Genomic DNA, 20,468 nt, shown 5'->3' on the forward strand with positions numbered 1-20,468 from the left:
AAGTTACCTTCATATACAACAACGTTCTCCGCTGAACTGTTTGCTATTCTAAAAGCATTGGCTCTGATAGTTAACAAAAATAATAAGAGAAACATCAGGTTTGTTCCAACACGACCGAGAACCGTCACGAAACGGTAACGCTTCTGCGCAGTAAACAAAATCTGTTCCAACAAAAATATGATCGTCATCGGATCGTCCTTCCCACTGTTCCAACAAGAATTGTGATCTTTCGGTGACGGTTTCGTGATGATCATTTCAGTAATGGGGCAAATGCATAATGTGCTGGTTGGACTGACTTGCGCACTAGGATTTAATTCTTTAAAGTTTTTGAGCCTTTGATCGACTAAAAGCACACAAGCTGTCACCAACAAAAATGACAAATATATGATTACCGTCATGGGACGATAACTGGGCGATACAATTACGAACATGCGCACAACAAACGGTACAAGTAGTTTCGTGACGGTTTCTGGACCGTCCAAAAGTTCATGTTGGAACAAACCTATTATTATCACAGATTCTCTCAGCTCAATATTGGCATTAAAACAACTCTATTCTGATCATCCACTACTACTTTTCATTAAAAAGGAACTGAAATATGCAGAAAATATGAATATTAAAGTTAATTTTATTTGGGTACATACCATCTCATACTGGAATCGAAGGTAACGAGGTTGTAGACAAAATAGCAAAGAATGCACCTAATAACCCAAACGCAGAAGAGAACATGAGAACCCTACACACCGACCTGAAAGCATATTTCAAAGTAAATACTTTTAAAATATGGCAGGATACATGGAGGGACTCATCAACCAAGCTATACGAAGTTGACATTAACCACAATCAAATTCCACAATTCAAACACAGAAGAGAGCAAGTAATCTTCACTCGTCTCCGGATTGGCCATACTCGATTAACCCATGACTACATACTCCAACGTGCCGATCAACCTGTGTGTGATTTGTGTAGAAGTGTCCTTACCGTAAAGCATTGTTTATTGCAGTGTCCGAAGTATAAAGTGCAACATACCACCAACATTAAATTAATAGTGCACTCGGAAAAGACAGTGATACAAAAGCATCTTCACATTCCTCAAAGACTGCAACCTCTTACCAAAAATATAGTATTTTACTTTACTTTGTATAGATTTAGAGCTTTTTATAATTTCCTATTGTTATGTTTAAAATCTATTTTTAATTTATAATTTTGTAACACAATCCATACACGCTAATAACCCTGCGTGGTTGATGCGTAATGTAAGGAAAAAAAATATAAATTTTACACTGTTACACAAAAAACGTAATGTATTTTTTTACAATAATCGTACAAAATATATAGGGGAGTGCATATAGATTTTCACTTCGGAAAAATCAAAGAAGATAGAACTTTTTGTAATTTAATTAAGAAATGTTTAATAAACAACATATCAAAAAGTTCTACTCGAGAAGTGGGTGCTTCATTTTTTATTAAACAAATGAACTACGAAATTAGATGTTTTTTAAATAACTTCGAAAATATAAATTTTAGAAAAAAACTGACTTGACCATTGAAAAATTCAGAAAATTTTACAAAAAAAAACCTTATATAAAGAATTTTCTAAAATTAAATCTGTATTTTCTATAATTTTTAAACTAACGTACGGCGAAGTGCACGGTTGAGTTATTTTAATGTAATTCTTTAACTAATGGATCAAATGAAATTTTACAAATTGAACATGAAGAAGAATAATTAAGCTATCTTATGCATAAGATAGCTTAATTATTCCATATATGGTTATAATAGAAAGAAATAAAATGTATGGGCATAAGTACGGAGTGGGCGGAAAGTGAGCCTTAGATGAATTTTGTTTAAAAATGATTTAAAAATGTGTAACTAATACAATTTTTCTTATAAAACTCTCAATTTTGCACAACTTACTTTTCAAGCATCTTACTAAATGATGTTTCATTCAAAAAAAATCTCAAAAATTTAATTCAAATGATATGACGTCTCAAAAAATGTAATTTTTGAAATCTTCGTAGTTTTATAGAATTACCACCACTTTAAGACGATATTACTCAAGTTTGAACAAATCTATTACAGTTTTATAAGTGCTTTTTTAAAGCTTAAGATGTAATCTTTAAAATGCACTAAATTATTTTACTTTAGAAATGAAATAAACTATTTCTTTTTAAGAAAATTAAGAAAGAACAAAAATATAATAATAAAAACCGAAAATTACCAGCTAAAAAAATGTTTATACAAAGTGATCAAAACTTTTTTCTGCAAAACTTACCAAAATACATTTAATAATAAGCTTCAACAATAATAAATGTTCAGCAAAAAAAATTTTTTAGCTCTTATACAGTATGTCTGCGTAACTTGGAACCTATTGATAACTTTTTTATTATCAGTTTTACGAAAAAAAGTTATTCTTTATAAAATACTCTGCATCGTATTATATAATCTAAGATGCAATTATCACATATCAAATTTAATTAATATTATACGAGGTATGTCAAAAAATATGAATTTCACTCAAGAGTAAAGTACCTTTACATTTCACAATATCGAAAATTGTTATTAAGAAAAGTTGTTTGGAATTAAAAAATTTGTTTTAGCGTTCAATTACATCCTTCTAATTAAAATAATGTGAATAATAAAGGCACTTAACTCTTAAGAAATATTCATATTTTTTACATACCTCGTATAAAATTAAAAAAGTTTGATATATGATGGTTGTAGATTTTAGACCAGGGAGAGCATTTTATGAAGAATAACTTTTTTTGTAAAAGTGATAATAAAATAGTTATCATAATTGTGATAAAATAATGATGAGCATCCGTAATTTGAAAAAAAATTGAAAAAAATTTTTCGATTAGAATGATGTAATTGTATATTTAGACATATGTAGTTTCTAATTTCAAACAACTTTTGATAATAACATTTTTTGATATTCTGGAATATAAAGGTACTTTACTCTTTAACTAAATTCATATTTTTGACATAACTCGTATAAAATTGATAAAATTTGATATCTGATGGTTGAGTTTTAGATTTTTGACTATCCAGAGCATTTTATTAAAAATAACTTTTTTTCGTAAGATTGATAATAAAAAAGTTTTCCACGTGGTTCCTAGCTACGCAGACACACTGTATAAGAGCTTCTGTATAAAAATTTTCAAATTGCAATGCCATATTCGGATTCAGCATAATCAAAAACAAAATAGAAACATATTTGATCAAAGTAAAGTCAGTAAAATGATGAATTTAACGATATTTTTAAAATTATTTATACAAAACAATTGTTATTGTTTAAACAATTAATAAACAATATTAGCGGCCAAATCGGCGAGTAGAACTTTTTACTTTAACATGTATATATAAACTAACAAAAAAGTTTTAGAAAAATATAAGCTTGTTTGAATTTTTCCGAAACATTGCATGTTTTCGTTCTAATTGCACTCCCCTAATAGATCATTTGAAGAAAACTAAGAACGCAGATAGTAAAATAAACAAAGACACGAAAAGTGTCTTCGTTTAACTATTTTAAAAAATAGAGAACTCCAAAAAATGCGCAGGTGAGAGTCAGTAGAGCATATAGGGTCAGTCAGGGTAATTGGAAACAGGGGTGATTGGAAACAGTACTCCCTACGGCTAGAAATGAAATATTACAACAATATCACATACACAGAATTACAATTCCATCTTTGCTTATTGTGTGGTATGTTATTCATTTGTTTACATACTAAGTGAATGTCCATTCTGTGCAATTTAAATTTGATTGTTTTTAAACACATAAATCGATTTAGAACAGTGCCAATATTTTACAAATTTTATCTCTCGTATTAAGTAGGTATACTAATTACATAATTTATAGCTACTACAAGAATATTTATATTGCCTACAATGTTAATTTGAATGTTATTTACTACAAGAAGTCAGTACAGTAAGTGTTCACAATTACCCCCTTAAATCTTGAGCATGGGGTAAATGAAAACACCTTTTAGGGGTAAATGGAAACAATGTGAGGTAAATGGAAATCAATTTATTATGTTAAGGTTACAGGTCTTGCCATTTTTAAAATGTTGAGGAAGAACATACGGAAGAGAGAACCAATGAAATACTCTTTGAATAATTTAAAAATGAGGTGACAGAAACAAAAAAAAAATAACATTTAGGGAGGCTGCTGCTTATTACAGTATTCCACATTGCTTTATTTAAAACTGCATAAAGGGTAGAAACATACCAACTGATAAGATGGAACTAGTGTGCCTTCTGCATGGTTAGCCACAAAATTGAAGACCATATTGTTACGTGTTTAAAAGCCTGAGATTGTTGTTTACTTTTACCCCATTTTTTAGTTTTTTTTTTCAAATTTCTTGGGTAAATGGAAACTTTGAATATCTTATTTTTTTGTAACTTTTGCTTACTAGCTTTTAAGACATTCTACTGTAGACTTATTGTACAATAGCCAAAAGCTTTTATTTTATTCTAATATAAAACAGTATATTTTTAAATAAATTTCAAATGCTTAGATGTCATGATATTTCAAATAGTGTTTCCAATTACCCTGACTGACCCTAATATCAAAAGAATGACTTTTTGAATCCCAAATTTAGGTGAGAAGATATTAAACCAGATATTTAAACCACGAGGCGTACATCAGAGGACGAAGATATCGAATCTCATCACCATCATCAACAGCTATTCCATGTATCGTCGGATGTAAGTCTCCCTTAGGTGTGTCCATTCATATCTGTTTGTTGTTTTTTGCATCCATTCGTGGTCAGCCATTTGCTTGATGTCATCAGTCCATCTTGTTTGAGGTCTGCCTCTACTTCTTTTGATTGCCCTTGGTCGCCACTCGAGAATTCGCTTTGTCCAGCGGTTGTCTTCCATTCTTCCTATGTGTCCTGCCCAGTTCCATTTTAACATGTCAACCTTCTGGATCAGATCTATCTGTTACTTTTGATCTCCTTCTTAGCTCTTCATTGGACTTGCGATCACTGAACTTAATGTTGAGGATTCTCCCTTCCATAGCTCTCTGAGTCACTTGAAGTTTGTGAATTATGCTGTTGTTAAAAGCCCAAGTTTCGGTTCCGTATGTCAGAACTGGCAACACGTACTGATCGAACGTTTTTGCCTTTAAAGTGTTTGGCAAGTTTGATTTAAATACTGTTTGTAATCGACCAAATGCTGCCCATGCTAAGGAACATCTTCTATTTAAATCAGCCTTTAGGTTAAGCTTTGACAGTTCTGTTTTTTGTCTCAAGTATATATACGGCTCAACTTTTTCTATACATATGAATCTACAAAACCGTAATCCGACAGATGGTGAGCTATGGATGTGAAACTTGGATATTGACTCAAAAATCTGTAAACCGCATGGATATCTTTATAAGAAAGGTACTGAGATGAATACCAGGCCCAACTGTATCTCAGCATGTCCGACTACAGCGTCTTCAATGGTAGGCCATGTATTTCGACTGGAAGAAAACTCCTCCTCTATCTTTTATCTTTCATAAGGATGTGAGGACGTTATGGTATTCGACGTAAGGTTAGTCGCTTTCCATTTTTCTTTCTCCTGGGCATGGTGTGCTGCCTCAGAAAGAGAGAAAGAGAGAAGAGAGAGAAACTTTCTCAGATTCTTTTACCATTTACATTCCAGATCTTCCTCGGGTTCTTTTACCATTTACTTTGCTATCAACCACTAATATTTTTGATGATTCTGGTAAGTCTAGTGTTGATGTCAAGTTCTATTGAGATATTTGTGCGGTGTGCTGTCGAAGGTAGGCGTATTATATGTGGTGAGTCAGACTTTTTGATGGTCCAAGTTTCTGCAGCATATAGGTAGTAGGTAATAGGAAAGATAAGCGCCAGTACCAAGCAAAGAAAATAGGCTTCCAAAAAACATGTTGAATGCAAAACTTCAGGGAAAGAGACCTATTGGAAGACCGAAAAAGTGATAGGTGGATGATGTGAATGCAAGATAATGGATTGTGGAGGAGAATGGCTATAGATCGTAACGAATGGAGATTGCTGAGAGATGCTATGGCTTTAAATGGGACTGTAAAGTCATATCATGGATAGCATATCCTCTTTATTGCCGAAACATACCAAACTCCTAATCTCTGTAGTGAAGAATTGAAATGATAAATATATAATAATATAAATACTTTAAAAAGAAAAAAACCTGAATTAAACCTAGTTTATTTAACAGTTTAATTCATAAAGATTTAAAAAATGAAAACGATCTATTTTACATATATATTTATTTTGAATCGTTACATACATTAAGTCTGCAACAGTACCAAAAAAAGTATCGTATATATAGAACGTGTGCATCAAGGTCACGCTATAAAAAAATATTTCCAATTCCTGAATCTTATTAAGACGCAAAAAGAATTTGACAGTAAGAAAAACGTAAAAATAATTTGCTTCACAGTTTACTTCATTATCATAATTAACCGCAAGTTAATTCAGCTTTTTCCGAAAATACCTCCTTTCTGGGTGTACACTAATACGATCTTTTAGGATTCGAAAAATATACCAACCAGCATTTAGGACTATCGTATAAAATACCAAAGTACTCCAGGGAAATAAGCTAGATTTAGACCAATGTTCGGGACACTCAAATATCCAGGTAGATGACTACTTTTTTAGTTGTTGTAGACCTATAGGATGAAAACCTACCTGTTTCCTGCCTAGAGTTCGCGTCCGTTTTTAATTATTAACAATTTAGTGCAAAAATCGGCATTTTTTCCATTTTTTAAACCCCAGTAAAAAGCTAAATAATTGACATAAAATTACAAAATTTAATTTTTATAGAATATTGACAAACCTTCAAAATGCCGATTTTTGAAAGTTAAAAAGTTGATTTGTTGCTACGCAAACTGCAAAATAAGTATAAATCGTTGTTGGTTAATAACTTTTACTAAAACTACGTTCGAACTTGTTTCACCCAAAGGTGGGTATTGGGGTACTTAACAAACCCCTTCAAATTTGGGACCGATCCATTAATTAGTTTAAAAGTTATTCTATTTGTTCATCCCAGAGACCTTATTTTGCAATAAAATAAGACAGAAAATAATGAATATAGGGCAATTCTGCGTATGCCAAATGAATGTAAAAAAGTGATACTATCAAAATGGACTAAAAAAAGATAAAAAAATTATCTAATATAGTCAAAAATCCTAATGCCAAATTTTTGAAATTTTGTAATTTATAAACATTTAAAATAACTTTAAAAATATTGTCCGTAGAAAAAAAATCATTGTACATATTCAAAAAGCTTATTTTAGACGAATTTTTAAAAATGTAGTTCAATTGGTGACTAGTCGTGGCAAGTGAAGGGGGAGCTGGGAACCGACAAATGCACGAGTTCAAAAACTAAAAAAGCGACTTAAAACTACTATCATTTTCTATATCTCGGGATCTACTCAATGGCTTTTGATCTTTCTTTTTTAATTTGTATGTAATTTTTGTGTACATTACAAATATGCAATTTGTCTAGAGATTTATTAATTAATAAACAGTCTAATTTGTTTAAAAATTGTTGAAAAAATAATTTTTTCCCAAAAATCCATGTTTTTAATCATACTATTTATTAATCATAGAAAAAGTTAAGTTATACTTTAATAAATAAATTATCTTCAATAAATAATTATATAATAAAAATGATTGATTTATTAAAGTGCTCTTTAACTTTTTCTGTGATCATTAATGATACTATAATTAAAAAATAGATTTTTGGAAAAAAATATTTTTTCAAGAATGGTTTTGCATACATATTTGTAATGTACGTAGAAATTACAAACAAATTAAAAAAGAAAGATCACAATCCATTGAGTTGATCAGAAGATACAGAAAATTGTATCTATTACATAGTTTGAAATTGCTTTTTCGGTATTTTAACTCGGTGGATTTGTAGGTTCCCCCTAGTAACCGTTTGAACTACATTTTTGAAAATTCGTAGAGGGTGCTGTGAAGGAACAATTTTAACAAAAAATACAAATCCCATTCTTTAAAATGACATCAATGAGATTCCTTAATTATTATAAACAAATTAGCTGTAAATTAAAAAAAACACATGGCTAACTTTGTCCCAAATGAACCCAGGCTAAATTTTTTTATTTGAAAATTCGTGTTAAAATACTAACTTTTTGAATGTATAAAAAATTGTTCCTACGGACAATATTTTTAAAGTTATTCTAAATGTTTATAAACTACAAAATTTCTAAAATTTGGCATTAGAATTTTTGACTGCATTAATTAATTTTTTATCTTTTTTTAATACATTTTGATACTATCACTCTTCCACTTTCATTTGGCATACGCAGAATTGCCCTATATTCTTTATTTTGTCTTATATTATGTTCTTATGTTATAAACAAAGGTCTCTGGAATAAACAAATAGAATAACTTTTAAACTAATCAATGGATCGGTCTCAAATTTTGAGGGTTTGTTAAGTATCAAAATACCCAACTTTAGGTGAAACCCTAAAATTCTAAGGTAAATTTGGTGAAAGTTATCAACAAATATCGATTTTCATTTATTTTGCATTTTGCGAAGCAACAAATTGACTTTTAACATTCAAAAAAAATATTTTGAAGCTTTTTCAATGTTCTAAAAAATCAAATTTTGTAATTTTATGTCAACTATTTAGCATTTTAATAGGGTGCAAAAAATCGAAAAAATCGCGTTTTTTGCACTAAATTGTTGGTAATTAAAAAACAGACGCGAACTCTAGGCAAAAAACAGGTAGGTTTTCTTTCTATAGGTCTACAATAACTAAAAAAGTAGTGAGCTACCTGGATATTTAAGTGTCCTGAGAAAATCCTTATTTCTCTGGACTAAAGGTGTTGAAAAGAAAATTTAACCGATGAGACAATTTCGGTTTTTTTTTAATCAGGAAATTGGCATATTGTAGATTTTTCATTCACTCATATTTCTATTCCAGAATTCTGGGACCCTAAGACTGTCGTTCCTTTAAGTTTTAAACCTTCTTCAAGATCAGTTCTCTTCAGCCTGTTGCAGGTATTTTAGGAGGACCCACTAACAGAATATAGTCAGCACAGAAATGTCCAGGAATAGGGACTCTTTGGAATTCACGAGATTAAATTCCTAATTTAATCACGAGATTAAATTAGGAAGAGACAATCAAACAACAGAGTTAAACAGGAGAATAGGACTAACATGGGCAGCTTACGGAAAACTGAGAGAATTCTTCTGTAGATAAGATATTCCGATGTCTTTTCATGGAACATGGATGGAACATCGACCCTTATCAGAAAAGTAATCAATAAGATACAAGTAACGCAGGTCAATGTTGAATATTATCTCCCCCAGAGACACAGTTTCAAACCAATAGGAGAAAAACTGGTGTTGCGGATGCAGTTAAAAGAATTACATCGCTGAAATGAAACTGGGCAGGACATGCTGCCAGAGATGGCAGATGGACCAAGAAAATTTTAAGAATGGAGACCTAGACACGATGTTTATCGTAATCGAGGGCATCTTCAATGGAATTATTTACGTGAGGCAGTTCAGCAGTGGACTCAAAACTGCTAATGATGATGATGACGCTTTGGAATCTAACGTAACGTATGGAAACATAAAAAAAAATGAAATTGAAACAGGAAAACGCAGGATATGGTATGATATGATCTGTAAATGAACTCGTCCCATGAGTAGTAGGACATCAGAATTAACCGAGGACTGAGATCAGGAAACAAGTCTTAAAAAATACGACGAGATCTAAATAATTAATTTCTTTCTATATATTGAAATACACTCACCGGCAGAGAAAACGGGCACCCCAAAAAATGGGTCATTTTTAATGTCTTGTATTTCCTAAACCTGATGTCTGATTTAAGTAATTTTTTTTAATATGTTATAGCCTTATTCTTTATCAATATCGCTGTAATAATATTGTTGCTAGACAGGTACATTGTCATTGTATACAGGGTGTACGAATCAAACTGTGTTTTTTTTCAAACTTTGGAACACCCTGTGGAATGTTCTAGCTTTTATAAAATACTGAAATTATAACCAAACTATAGCCTCAGGTTTTCTTAACATTCTGTTTTTTGATTCATTCGCTTATGTTGGATAATAAAAAAGTTAAGCACTTTAACAACTACCCCTGTTTTTCGTTAATACAGGGTGTTTTTAAATAAGTACGGCAAACTTTAAGGGGTAATTCTGCATGATAAAAAATGACAGTTTGCTTTATAAACGTATGCCCCCAAATGCTTCGTTTCCGAGATAGGGGTGTTGAAATTGTTCTTACAAACTGACGATTTATTTATTTCTCTAAAACGGTTTGTGATATGCAAATGAAATTTGGTAGATTTTAAGAGGTAGTTATTGCGCATTTTTTGGCGTACAATTAAGAATTTTATATTCACCATTGGCGTGCATACGGGTATAAATATTTTAGATATATCCCGTATGCACGCCAATGGTGAAAATTCTCAATTGTATGCTAAAAAATGCGCAATAACTAGCTCTTAAAATCTACCAAATTTCATGTGCATATCACAAACCGTTTTAGAGCAATAAATAAATCGTCAGTTTGTAAGAACAATTTCAACATCCCCTATCTCAGAAACGAAGTATTTGGGGGCATAAGTTTATAAAGCAAACTGTCATTATTTTATCATGCAGAATTACCCCTTAAAGCTTGCCGTACTTATTGAAAAACACCCGGTATTGAAGAAAAACAGGGGTAGTTGTTAAAGTGCCTAACTTTTTTATTATCCAACATAAGCGAATGAATAAAAAACAGAATGTTAAGAAAATATGTGGCTATAGTTGGGTTTTAATTTTAGTATTTTATAAAAGCTAGAACATTCCACAGGGTGTTCCAAAGTTTGAGAAAAAAACACAGTTTGATTCGTACACCCTGTATACAATGACAATGTACCTGTCTAGCAACAATATTATTACAGCGATATTGATAAAGAATAAGGCTATAACATATTAAAAAAATTACTTAAATCGGACAGCAGGTTTAGGAAATACAAGACATTAAAAATGACCCATTTTTTGGGGTGCCCGTTTTCTCTGCCGGTGAGTGTATATATCTAATACTTACAACTAGCTTATCTTTGTCCAAATTCATCAAATCTATACCCTTGACATCCTTGCATCTGAAGACGTCAGCATAGTTATATAGATTAACGGCCGCCATCCATTCTATCACGTTTGAACAGGTCCACTCGATAATTGGCTGCAATAGAAACAAAAAAAAACGTAAGAATTTTGAACATATTAAGTATGGTTTGAAAATTTTGAAATTTTCAATTTTTTGTTTTAAATGAAAGCACATAACTTCAAGAATACTCAGAGCAAAATTACCGGAAATACACCATGCTGAATATCCCTACTTTCGACTCGCTTTGCAATAGCTTCGCACCATCGCGCTTGAGCGTAGTGCGAAACGTTCAACAGCTGTTCCCCTTCTCTTTTGTAAATTACTACGCGATTCAACATATATTCCGGTGTGTATCTTTACGATTTGACAGAAAAAAGACAATGAAAATAAAAGTTGTCAAAACTTTAAACCCGTTTTTCTCAAGACTGCTTTTTACGAAGACGGTGGACATTTTAACTCAAACGCTGCTTGACCCATCTACCTGAAAGTTTTCATATATTTTCTTTAGACATTTCGTGAGGTAACGCTGTCGAGATATTTTTATTTTATGCTTATTTTTTGTTTAACAATAATAAATTATATGTTGATTTACCCTTTTGTTACAAAAAATTTCGTTATTTTGGTGTTTGTAAAAATTTGCCACCGTTGGCTTATTTTTCAATAGTATGGCTTGAATTTTTTTGAAGTTATACTTCTTTAGGCGCGATTGAGATTGAGGGTGAATTTATATTGATCTGCGCGCATGCGCACACCGACAGTATGGTATTAGTCGTTATACGGGCTCTGATTGGGTGTTGAAATGATCTGTCAATAATAAATAATTGTTCAATATGAAGGTAAACATATGTATAATGTATTAGTTTTATTGTTGTGAGGACAGAAACAAAAAAGTTTATAATTCTAGTGACATTTAAATAGTTTTTAAAAGCAACAGGTACGTAATAATTGTAAATGTATCATAGGTACCTACCTATTTGAACCTACCAAAATACATAGTAGGAATGTAATACTTTTATTCACATAATTTGATTACCATCAAAATTTCTATCAATCTTCACCAAATATATTGTTTTCTTACTCTATGTTTTGTTGTATTTTTTCAATTCTAAATCATTTCAATTCAAAATCAAAATAATTGAATTTAATTCAAAAATGTCAAAAGCTTAATCCGTTTAGTTAGTCGATCTTCGCACATAATGACACATTGCCTCCGTGGCGAAGCGTTTAAGGCGAATGAACCCCAATATACCAACCGCGCTGATAGCGGGTTCGAATCCCAATAAAAACTTTTATTTTTTTTATTTTTTTTTATACATTTTATGATTGTAAGTATATTTATTATATAATTTTATTTTCAGAAAATACGTATTTAGTTAAAAAAATTTCCGACAATTAATGTTCAGAAATCATTTGTGGCATTTTTAATGTGATTGTGTGTGTTTTATTCTTTTATTATTTTAATTTTTGGCACTCTTTTAATAAAAATGTTTGATAAGTAGTAAGTATAAATTAGTTTAATATTTAAATAAAATATAAATAAAAAGTATATTAATTTCGTTTAAATCATATAATAGAAGTATAACTTCTTACGTGCGTACAAAGTACACACACATTTTTTTTAATATTCTTTCAATTGTACTGAATATGTTTAAATATATTTAACCGGTTCTATAGCGTTCTATGCCTTCCGGTACCCAATCGCCAAGCCTGTCGATCTAGCCAGTCTCTTTCTTGAAGATATCTTTCTGACATGGCTTTTGAAATTCCTTGTTTCCAGGAGGTCGGTGGCCTTCCTCTTTTCCGTTTTTCTGGCGGTATCCATCTCATTGTTATTCTTGGAAGTCTTTCATCTCCCATTCGTTGAACGTGTCCATACCAAGTGAGTTGGTTCCGTTGTACCTCTTCCACTATTGTTTTCTGCTTACCTACTTTTTCTCTGATATTTTCATTTCGAACATGGTCAATCTCGATATTCTGGCAGCTCTTCTAAAAAATTCATTTCGGTAGTAAGCAGCTTATTTTCGGATTTTTTTGTCATTTGCCACACTTCGGAGCCATACGTTAAAATTGGTTTCAGAATAGCGTCGTACATTCTCATTTTTGTATTTAAGGTTGTTATGTTGCCACAAGACAGGGTTTAGGGCTTTAGTAACCTTTCTAGCCTTCGTCACTCTATCATCTATACTGGGTTCCGTTCTTCCACTATTTGTTAATTTAATCCCTAGATATATATATATATATATATATATATATATATATATATATATATATATATATATATATATATATATATATATATATGTCTTCATATCAAGGCGAGATCCGTTTGTATCATAAGCTATACAATATGAGATCCGTTTTGCAAGGCGAGATCCGATTTTGGATCTCACCTTGTATTCACGTGTATATAGTGACATCTCGATGTGACAATGGTTGGGGTACAAGGAAATCGATTTTTGTCTGGACCTCATTTTGCACCCCTTTTGGTGAATTTTATATTGCAGTGGTTCCACTAAATCCGCTGTAGAGGGCAGCGCGCGCGATCCGTTGTGTATATGGTAAATATATATTCTGCAGACAACCCGAGATCCGGTAAATTTGGAAACATCGCAAATAAATTTCACGGTCAGCTCTCTCACTCGGCTTATGTCTAGCTTGAATAAGAATGTTTACATTATTTAAGGGCTCTGTCCAGAAAGGCGATTGTCAAATATCTCGAGAACTAGACGGCATATCGAAAAAACTTTGGAATGCTTTTTTAATGTTTTTTCAAAATCTATATAGTTATGCAATAGCAGGGTTCTTATTCTGCCTGCGAAAGCGGTGGGTGTAGCAACTTTGAATTTTCAACTGAAACCCTTTATTTTTAATTAAATAGTTGAAATTTAGAATTAAAAATACACAACTTTTGTTTGAATCGATAATAGCTTCTTTAATCCAGTCGGAAGAGCTTCAAAATCGTCGTTTTGATGACATTTTTAGGGTTTAGGGGTACCTCAGGTAGTTAGCTTAAAACGTAAGAAATAAATTTGAATAGTTAATGTTTATTGATAAAAAAAGCTCCAATTCTATTTTACTTCAACTCATTTTAAGGCTATTTCAATAAACTAATCGTTCTTTTTTCAGTTTTTTGGTAAAATATTGTAACTAGTGTTGCCCAAAATCGGTCTTGGTCTTGCAGTCTTGGTCTTGTTCTTGCGTTTTAGCAAGACCAAGACCAAGACCAAGACCGCCTTATTTTAGCAAGACCAAGACCAAGACTGACCGTGCAAGACTTGAGCAAGAACAAGACTAAGCCTGCGAGACTCTTGCGTCTTGCAGTTTGAGTGTCGTTTTATGGAACAATACAGGGTGTAACAAAAATACAGGTCATAAATTTAATCACATAATCTGGGACCAAAAATAGTTCGATTGAACCTAACTTACCTCAGTACAAATGTGCACATAAAAAAAGTTACAGCCCTTTGAAGTTACAAAATGAAAATCGATTTTTTCCAATATATCGAAAACTATTGGAGATTTTTTATTGAAAATGAACATGTGGCATTCTTAGGGCAGTAGTATCTTAAGAAAAAATTATAGTGAAATTTAGAGACCCGATAAAATTTTTATCGGGTGTTCTTTTAAACCCCCCAACTTTTGTGTACGTTTCAATTTGATTATAATTGTAGTACCATTAGTTAAACACAATGCTTTAAAAACTTTTTTGTCTCTTGGTACTTTTTCGAAAAGTCAGTATTTGTCGAGATATTTTGCATATTATTTGTCAAATCCACCACATATTTGTATATGGCCACATTATGTTATGTTTATCTGGATATGGCTAAGTACGATTATAGAGACTTGATAATAATAGAAAAATTTATTATACCATATTAAACCATATTTAAACCATATTAAAAAAGAAGTCACATCTAAATAAAAGTGCCTTATCGAAAAAATACAAAGAATCAAAAAAGTTTTAAAAACACTGTGTTTAACTAATGGTATCGCAGTAATAGTTTAATTGGAACGTACACAACCATTTGGGAGGTTTAAAGGAACAAAACCCCCATAAAATCTCTACGTAAACATATTAGAAAAGAAGCCTCAACTCGATAAAAACTGCCTTGTCGAAAAAATACTAAGAACCAAAAAAGTTTTAAAAATATTGAATTTAACTAATAGTATCACAGTAATAATTTAATTGGAACGTACACAAAAGTTTGGATGGGTTTAATTGAATAAAACCCCCATAATATTTTTATGGGGTGCACAAATTTCACTGTAAATGCCACATGTCCATTTTCAATAAAAAATCTAATAGTTTTCAATATATTGGAAAAAATCGATTTTTGTAACTTCAAAGGGCTGTAACTTTTTTTATATGCATATTTGTACTAAGGTAAGTTAGGTTCATTAGAACTATTTTTGGTCCTAGAATAGGTGCTTTAATTTATGACCTGTATTTTTGTTACACCCTGTATATTATGTTCGGGTGTACGCTTAGAGACTATGAGATACAAAAAAATTTGTAACAAAAATTTGGAAAATTGGATTTATTCGCATTATGAACAATACGATGAACATACATACCGAATTAAAATATGAACACTTATTTATTGGATACGTACTCAGAGGTCATAATAAATTATTATACAATGTAAAAATAAAATATTTCATTCTTTCCTAATATCAGACGACGCCTTCGCTCCGAAATTAATTACAATTGAGCAATTGTCTAGATTTTGAGAATACATAGCAACCTTTCATAAAATAATCTTCTTGTGTTGTGTGTATAATAATATCGCATTGAAACTTTTAAAGAAGTCTGTCGCCTATAAGGTGATAAAAATATAATACGAATACCATATCCAATATCCACTGTTACAGTTACAGAAAAACTAAACGTCTACTTATAAACTGTTTGCAAGGTGTGCAATTAGATATTAGATCAATCGGCCAAACAAAATTTTTTGCTGAAAAAGCACTAGATAAGATAATGCCTGGCTACCCTGTATAGTCCATTCGCGCACGGTAAAATGTTATTCACACGGTTAAATTTGCAAACCTTCAAATTTCAAAAAAAGAGATATAATTTGTTATTATATTATAAAAAGAGATATTGGCCCATGTGTGATATTGCCGTTGTTTTTTTTTTATTGTTAATGAAGAACTTATGAGGGGATGGGCGATCGGGCTGAATTAAAAACTAAAAAACAATGTTTTCTAAAATGAAATAAACAAATTACTATCGACAACTGATAAATAAAGTTTAAACTTCAGTTTAGGCACTTCGAGATTTCGAAAATAATATTTTTTATTTGTGTTTTTGAGCCATGAAAATCGTCATTTTTCAATTTTTTTTTTCAGTTTTAAATTGTTTATAACTCGGAAACGAATAACTTTAGACAAAAACTACAAAAGACCTTTGAACAATTGATTTTTATAATTTGTTTAATTTTTTTTTAAATAAATATAGAAATAACTCAGAAATTGCGGCATTTCGGTATAGGAAATATTACATGAAAATTAATTAGTAGTTATTATGGTTCAAAATGCAAAAATATACAGGGTGTTCTATTCCAAATAGGAAAGTTCATTATATTTTCAAAAAAACGCGAGATCTGTCAACAATCTGTAATTACCACTATAATATCGGCCGCATTAGGAGATCATTAAGAAACAGACTGACTCCCGTGGGACATGGTAGATAGCCCAGTTAGTTAGAGTATAGGCAGGGATAGTTTAGTTAGATCGTGGGTTAAAACCCACCTAATGTGAGTTGTCTATTAATAAATAGCAATATGCTAGTGGGTAACTACGAGACTTGCAAGACTCTTGCTGCAAGACCAAGACCAAGACCAAGACCAAGACTGTCCAAGTTTCGTCTTGGTCTTGCATTTGGGCAACACTAATTGTAACTTATAGACGAAAATTCTTAAAATCGGCTATTTTTCATTTAAATTGTCAATAAATAATTAAATTGAGAAAAAATTGGTCAGATTTACATAAATTTTGTTATTCCGTCCATATAGAAACTAAAATAATTGTTACGTAGTTACACCGAGTGTCATAAAAACCGTGTATTTTTACTCATTTCTTTGAGCTATTTCACGTAATATCGAGATATAAGTTGTATTTTTTACATAAGTTATATTAACGTTAAACTGACTTAATTTATAGTTTTATAAGCAACAATTAAGTATAGCGAAATTTATAAAACCTTGTTTAAATTGTTTTACATGCTCTATAATGCGGTTATCTTAAATTTTGTTTTGAATGTTTTTCTTCTTACTGGTGGACAAAAAATGGCAAAATGTGCATTTTTGACATCAAATTGTTGATAACCAACATAGTTACTACTCAAAATATTAAAAAAAACTAACCGTCGGTATAACAGGTTGCCTGGTAACCAGATGTAGAACAGTACCATAAATGTTTTAGACTTTTTAGCACTTTCTTTAAGTGAAATTTAAAATCATTTACCACCAATAACTTACACCCATGTTCACTCATTACGAAATCTGTTACAAGAATTTCAGCGATTTCAGCCATTTTTTCAAAATTTATTTGGATTTTCTCTAGTAATCCTTCCAAAAGACAATACATAAATGATGAATACCTTTTACACCAACTTCAAGGAGGGTAATTTATACAGGTACATACCTGGAATTATTATATGGACCGTTCACTCTTGTTAGAGTATAGTTCGCTCAAATATGAGCTCTTTTCATCCATTTCACGCGGTAAATTAGTCCGCTTTTCCTTTAGGTCGTAGTTCATAGGTTGTGATGTTTTTTTGCCTTCTCTACTATCTTCTTCCACTCTCTCCGGTCCTGAATCTTTTCTCTCCAGTTTGCAATTTCCATCTTTGATATATCGTCTAGCAGTTGATCTTCCCATCTTATTTTTGGTCTTCCTCTTGGTCTATTTTTTACTGGTTTCCAGTTCATTATCTTCCTGATCAGTTCTTCTACCCCTCTTCTTTGTGTGTGCCCAAACCATCTGAGCCTTTGTGCTTTAATGAATTTTACTATATCTTCTCCTTTATTTATATTTATTATTTCATGGTTCATCAGCTTTCTATATTCCCCTGTTTCTGTCTTTACTGGGCCATGCATTCTTCTCATAATTTTTCTCTCAATTATTCTTAACTTTTCTTCGTCTTTTTTCGTAAGGCACATTACTTCTGCTCCATAGGCTATCACTGATCTGATTGCTGCTGTGTATATTTTTGATTTTGTTTTTTGCTCAGGTTTTTGTCCTTGAGTAATTGGTGATATTTCCAATATACTCTATTACCTGCTTTAATTCTTTCGTTTATCTCTATACTCCTTCCGTTTTTGCCGTCCACCATCACCCCCAGATATTTGAAGCAATCTACTCTCTGGAATGTATTTTCACCTATCTTTATTTCTGTTATTCTGTTTACATTGTCTCGTTTGCTTATAAGATATTTTGTTTTATTCTGATTGATTATTAATCCTCTCGTCTTTGCTTCTCTTACCAGGGTCAAAAGTGCCTGTTCTAGTCTTTTTTTATCTCGTGCTACCAGTCCCAGGTCATCTGCATATCCTATGATCTGTGTTGAGCTTTGAATGATTGTCGTTTTCAGCCCTGTGTCACTAATTACTCCTTCTAGAGCGATATTAAATAGTGTCGTTTGTCGTTGACAGACTGTCTCCTTGTCTTACTTCAAGTTCTATTTTGATGTCATTTGTATCGCCCTCATTTGTTTTAACTTTTGCTGTTGAGTCTTTTATTGTCATTCTAGATAGTCTTATTAATTTTGCCGGTATCTCCATTTTTTCATTTATTTTAATAATTGTTGTCTGTATATGCTGTCGAAGGCCTGTTAGAAGTCGATGAATAGTATGTGTAATTCTATGTCATGTTCATAACTTTTTTCAATTGTTTGTGTCAGTACGTGTATTGCATCTATTGTTGATCTTCCTTTTCTAAAACCCTGTTGGTATGGTCCTATAATTTTTTCTGTGTATTGATTTAGTCGGTTTCTTATAATTGTGGTCAATATCATATACGTTGTATTTATTAGCATAATTGGTCTGTAGTTGCAGCACTTAGTTGGATCTCCTTTCTTAAAGATTGGTGCGATGTGTCCGTTTTTCCATTCTATGGGCATGCTTTCGTCCTTCCAAATTGTAACCATTAACTTGTGCATTCGCTTCGTGAGCTCCTCTCCTCCGTTGATAATCAGTTCGTTGTTGATTTCATCTGGCCCTGGCGTTTTGTTTACTTTTAGTTGTTTTAATACCTCCATGAATTCCTGATAAGTAGGTGCGCCTTCCTCTTCATCTCTAGTATCTCTTATATCCTCATCCTCTGAATATGCCTTATTGTCGTTTTTGTATAGGTCTGTGAAATGTTTTTCCCAATCTTTTCTGTTTATTTTTGTGTCAGATTTTTTGGTACTGTATCGTTGTTTTATCTATTCGAACAATTTCTTTTTGTCTTTGTCATTCGTTTCTAATTCTTGCATTTGTTCAGAGATTCATGTGTTGTTCTTTCTTCTATAGAGTTTCAATGCTTCTTGTTTTTCTTTTCTATATTGGGCCAGTTGTTCCTGTTCGGCACTTTGTAGCCATTTGTTTCTTGCGAGGTGCTTCAGTTGACTTTTTTGGTGACATTCCTCATCAAACCATTCTTTCGATTCTTTGTTTTTTGGAATCCTATTATTTGTTCTGCTGTCTCTATTATGCTGTTCTTTATGTTTTTCCGTTCTCCTTCTATTTCTATGTGCTCGTACTGACCCAATTTCTGTTCCAGTTGTTCTGTATATTGTTGCTTTGTTTCTTGCGTTTTCAGATTGGCTATATTCCATTTCCTCCTTTTTCCTTCCTTATGATTATTTGCTTTGATTATTTTCATCTTAAGTTTTGCTATCAACAATATGTGGTCAGTGCCTCCATTTGCCCCTCTATATGACCTTACGTCTTGTACTATTTGTGTCCACTGTTTCGAAATTAGAGTATGATTTATTTGGTTTCCATCCATTCTTCCTGGTATCATCCATGTTATTTTGTGTTCTTTTTTATGTTTATGCCCAGTACTAACTATAATATGTGTTTGTTGCTGCTGCTAGGTTGCAGATTTCTCCTCCATTATCATTCGTAGTTTCATGAATGGTTTCTTTGCCAGCTACATTACGATTATAGTCCTCCTTTCCGATCTTTGCATTAAAATCACCCAATATTATTAATATGTCATTCCTCGGAATATTTTCACAGGTTTCTTTCAGGATGTCGTAGAATTCTGCTTTATCTTCTTGGTTTGCTTCTTCGGTGGGTGCATAGCAATTGACTATCGAGATGTTGGCTTGTTTAT

The 20,468-nt window shown here is 31.8% G+C and overlaps 1 protein-coding gene across 2 annotated transcripts in view; it reads right to left on the bottom strand.

The window, feature by feature from the left end:
• LOC114340898 (phosphatidylinositol 3-kinase regulatory subunit gamma-like) overlaps positions 1 to 20,468 on the bottom strand; it is a 773,815-nt gene that overhangs the window by 47,347 nt on the left and 706,000 nt on the right. For both annotated transcript variants that reach the window (XM_050641271.1, XM_050641272.1), the window contains one exon: positions 11,082 to 11,216. In XM_050641271.1, coding sequence (XP_050497228.1) covers positions 11,082 to 11,216 — 135 coding nt within the window. The remainder of the gene's footprint in view (positions 1 to 11,081; positions 11,217 to 20,468) is intronic.

Source organism: Diabrotica virgifera, chromosome 10, assembly GCF_917563875.1.
Source record: "Diabrotica virgifera virgifera chromosome 10, PGI_DIABVI_V3a".
Taxonomy (NCBI): domain Eukaryota; kingdom Metazoa; phylum Arthropoda; class Insecta; order Coleoptera; family Chrysomelidae; genus Diabrotica; species Diabrotica virgifera.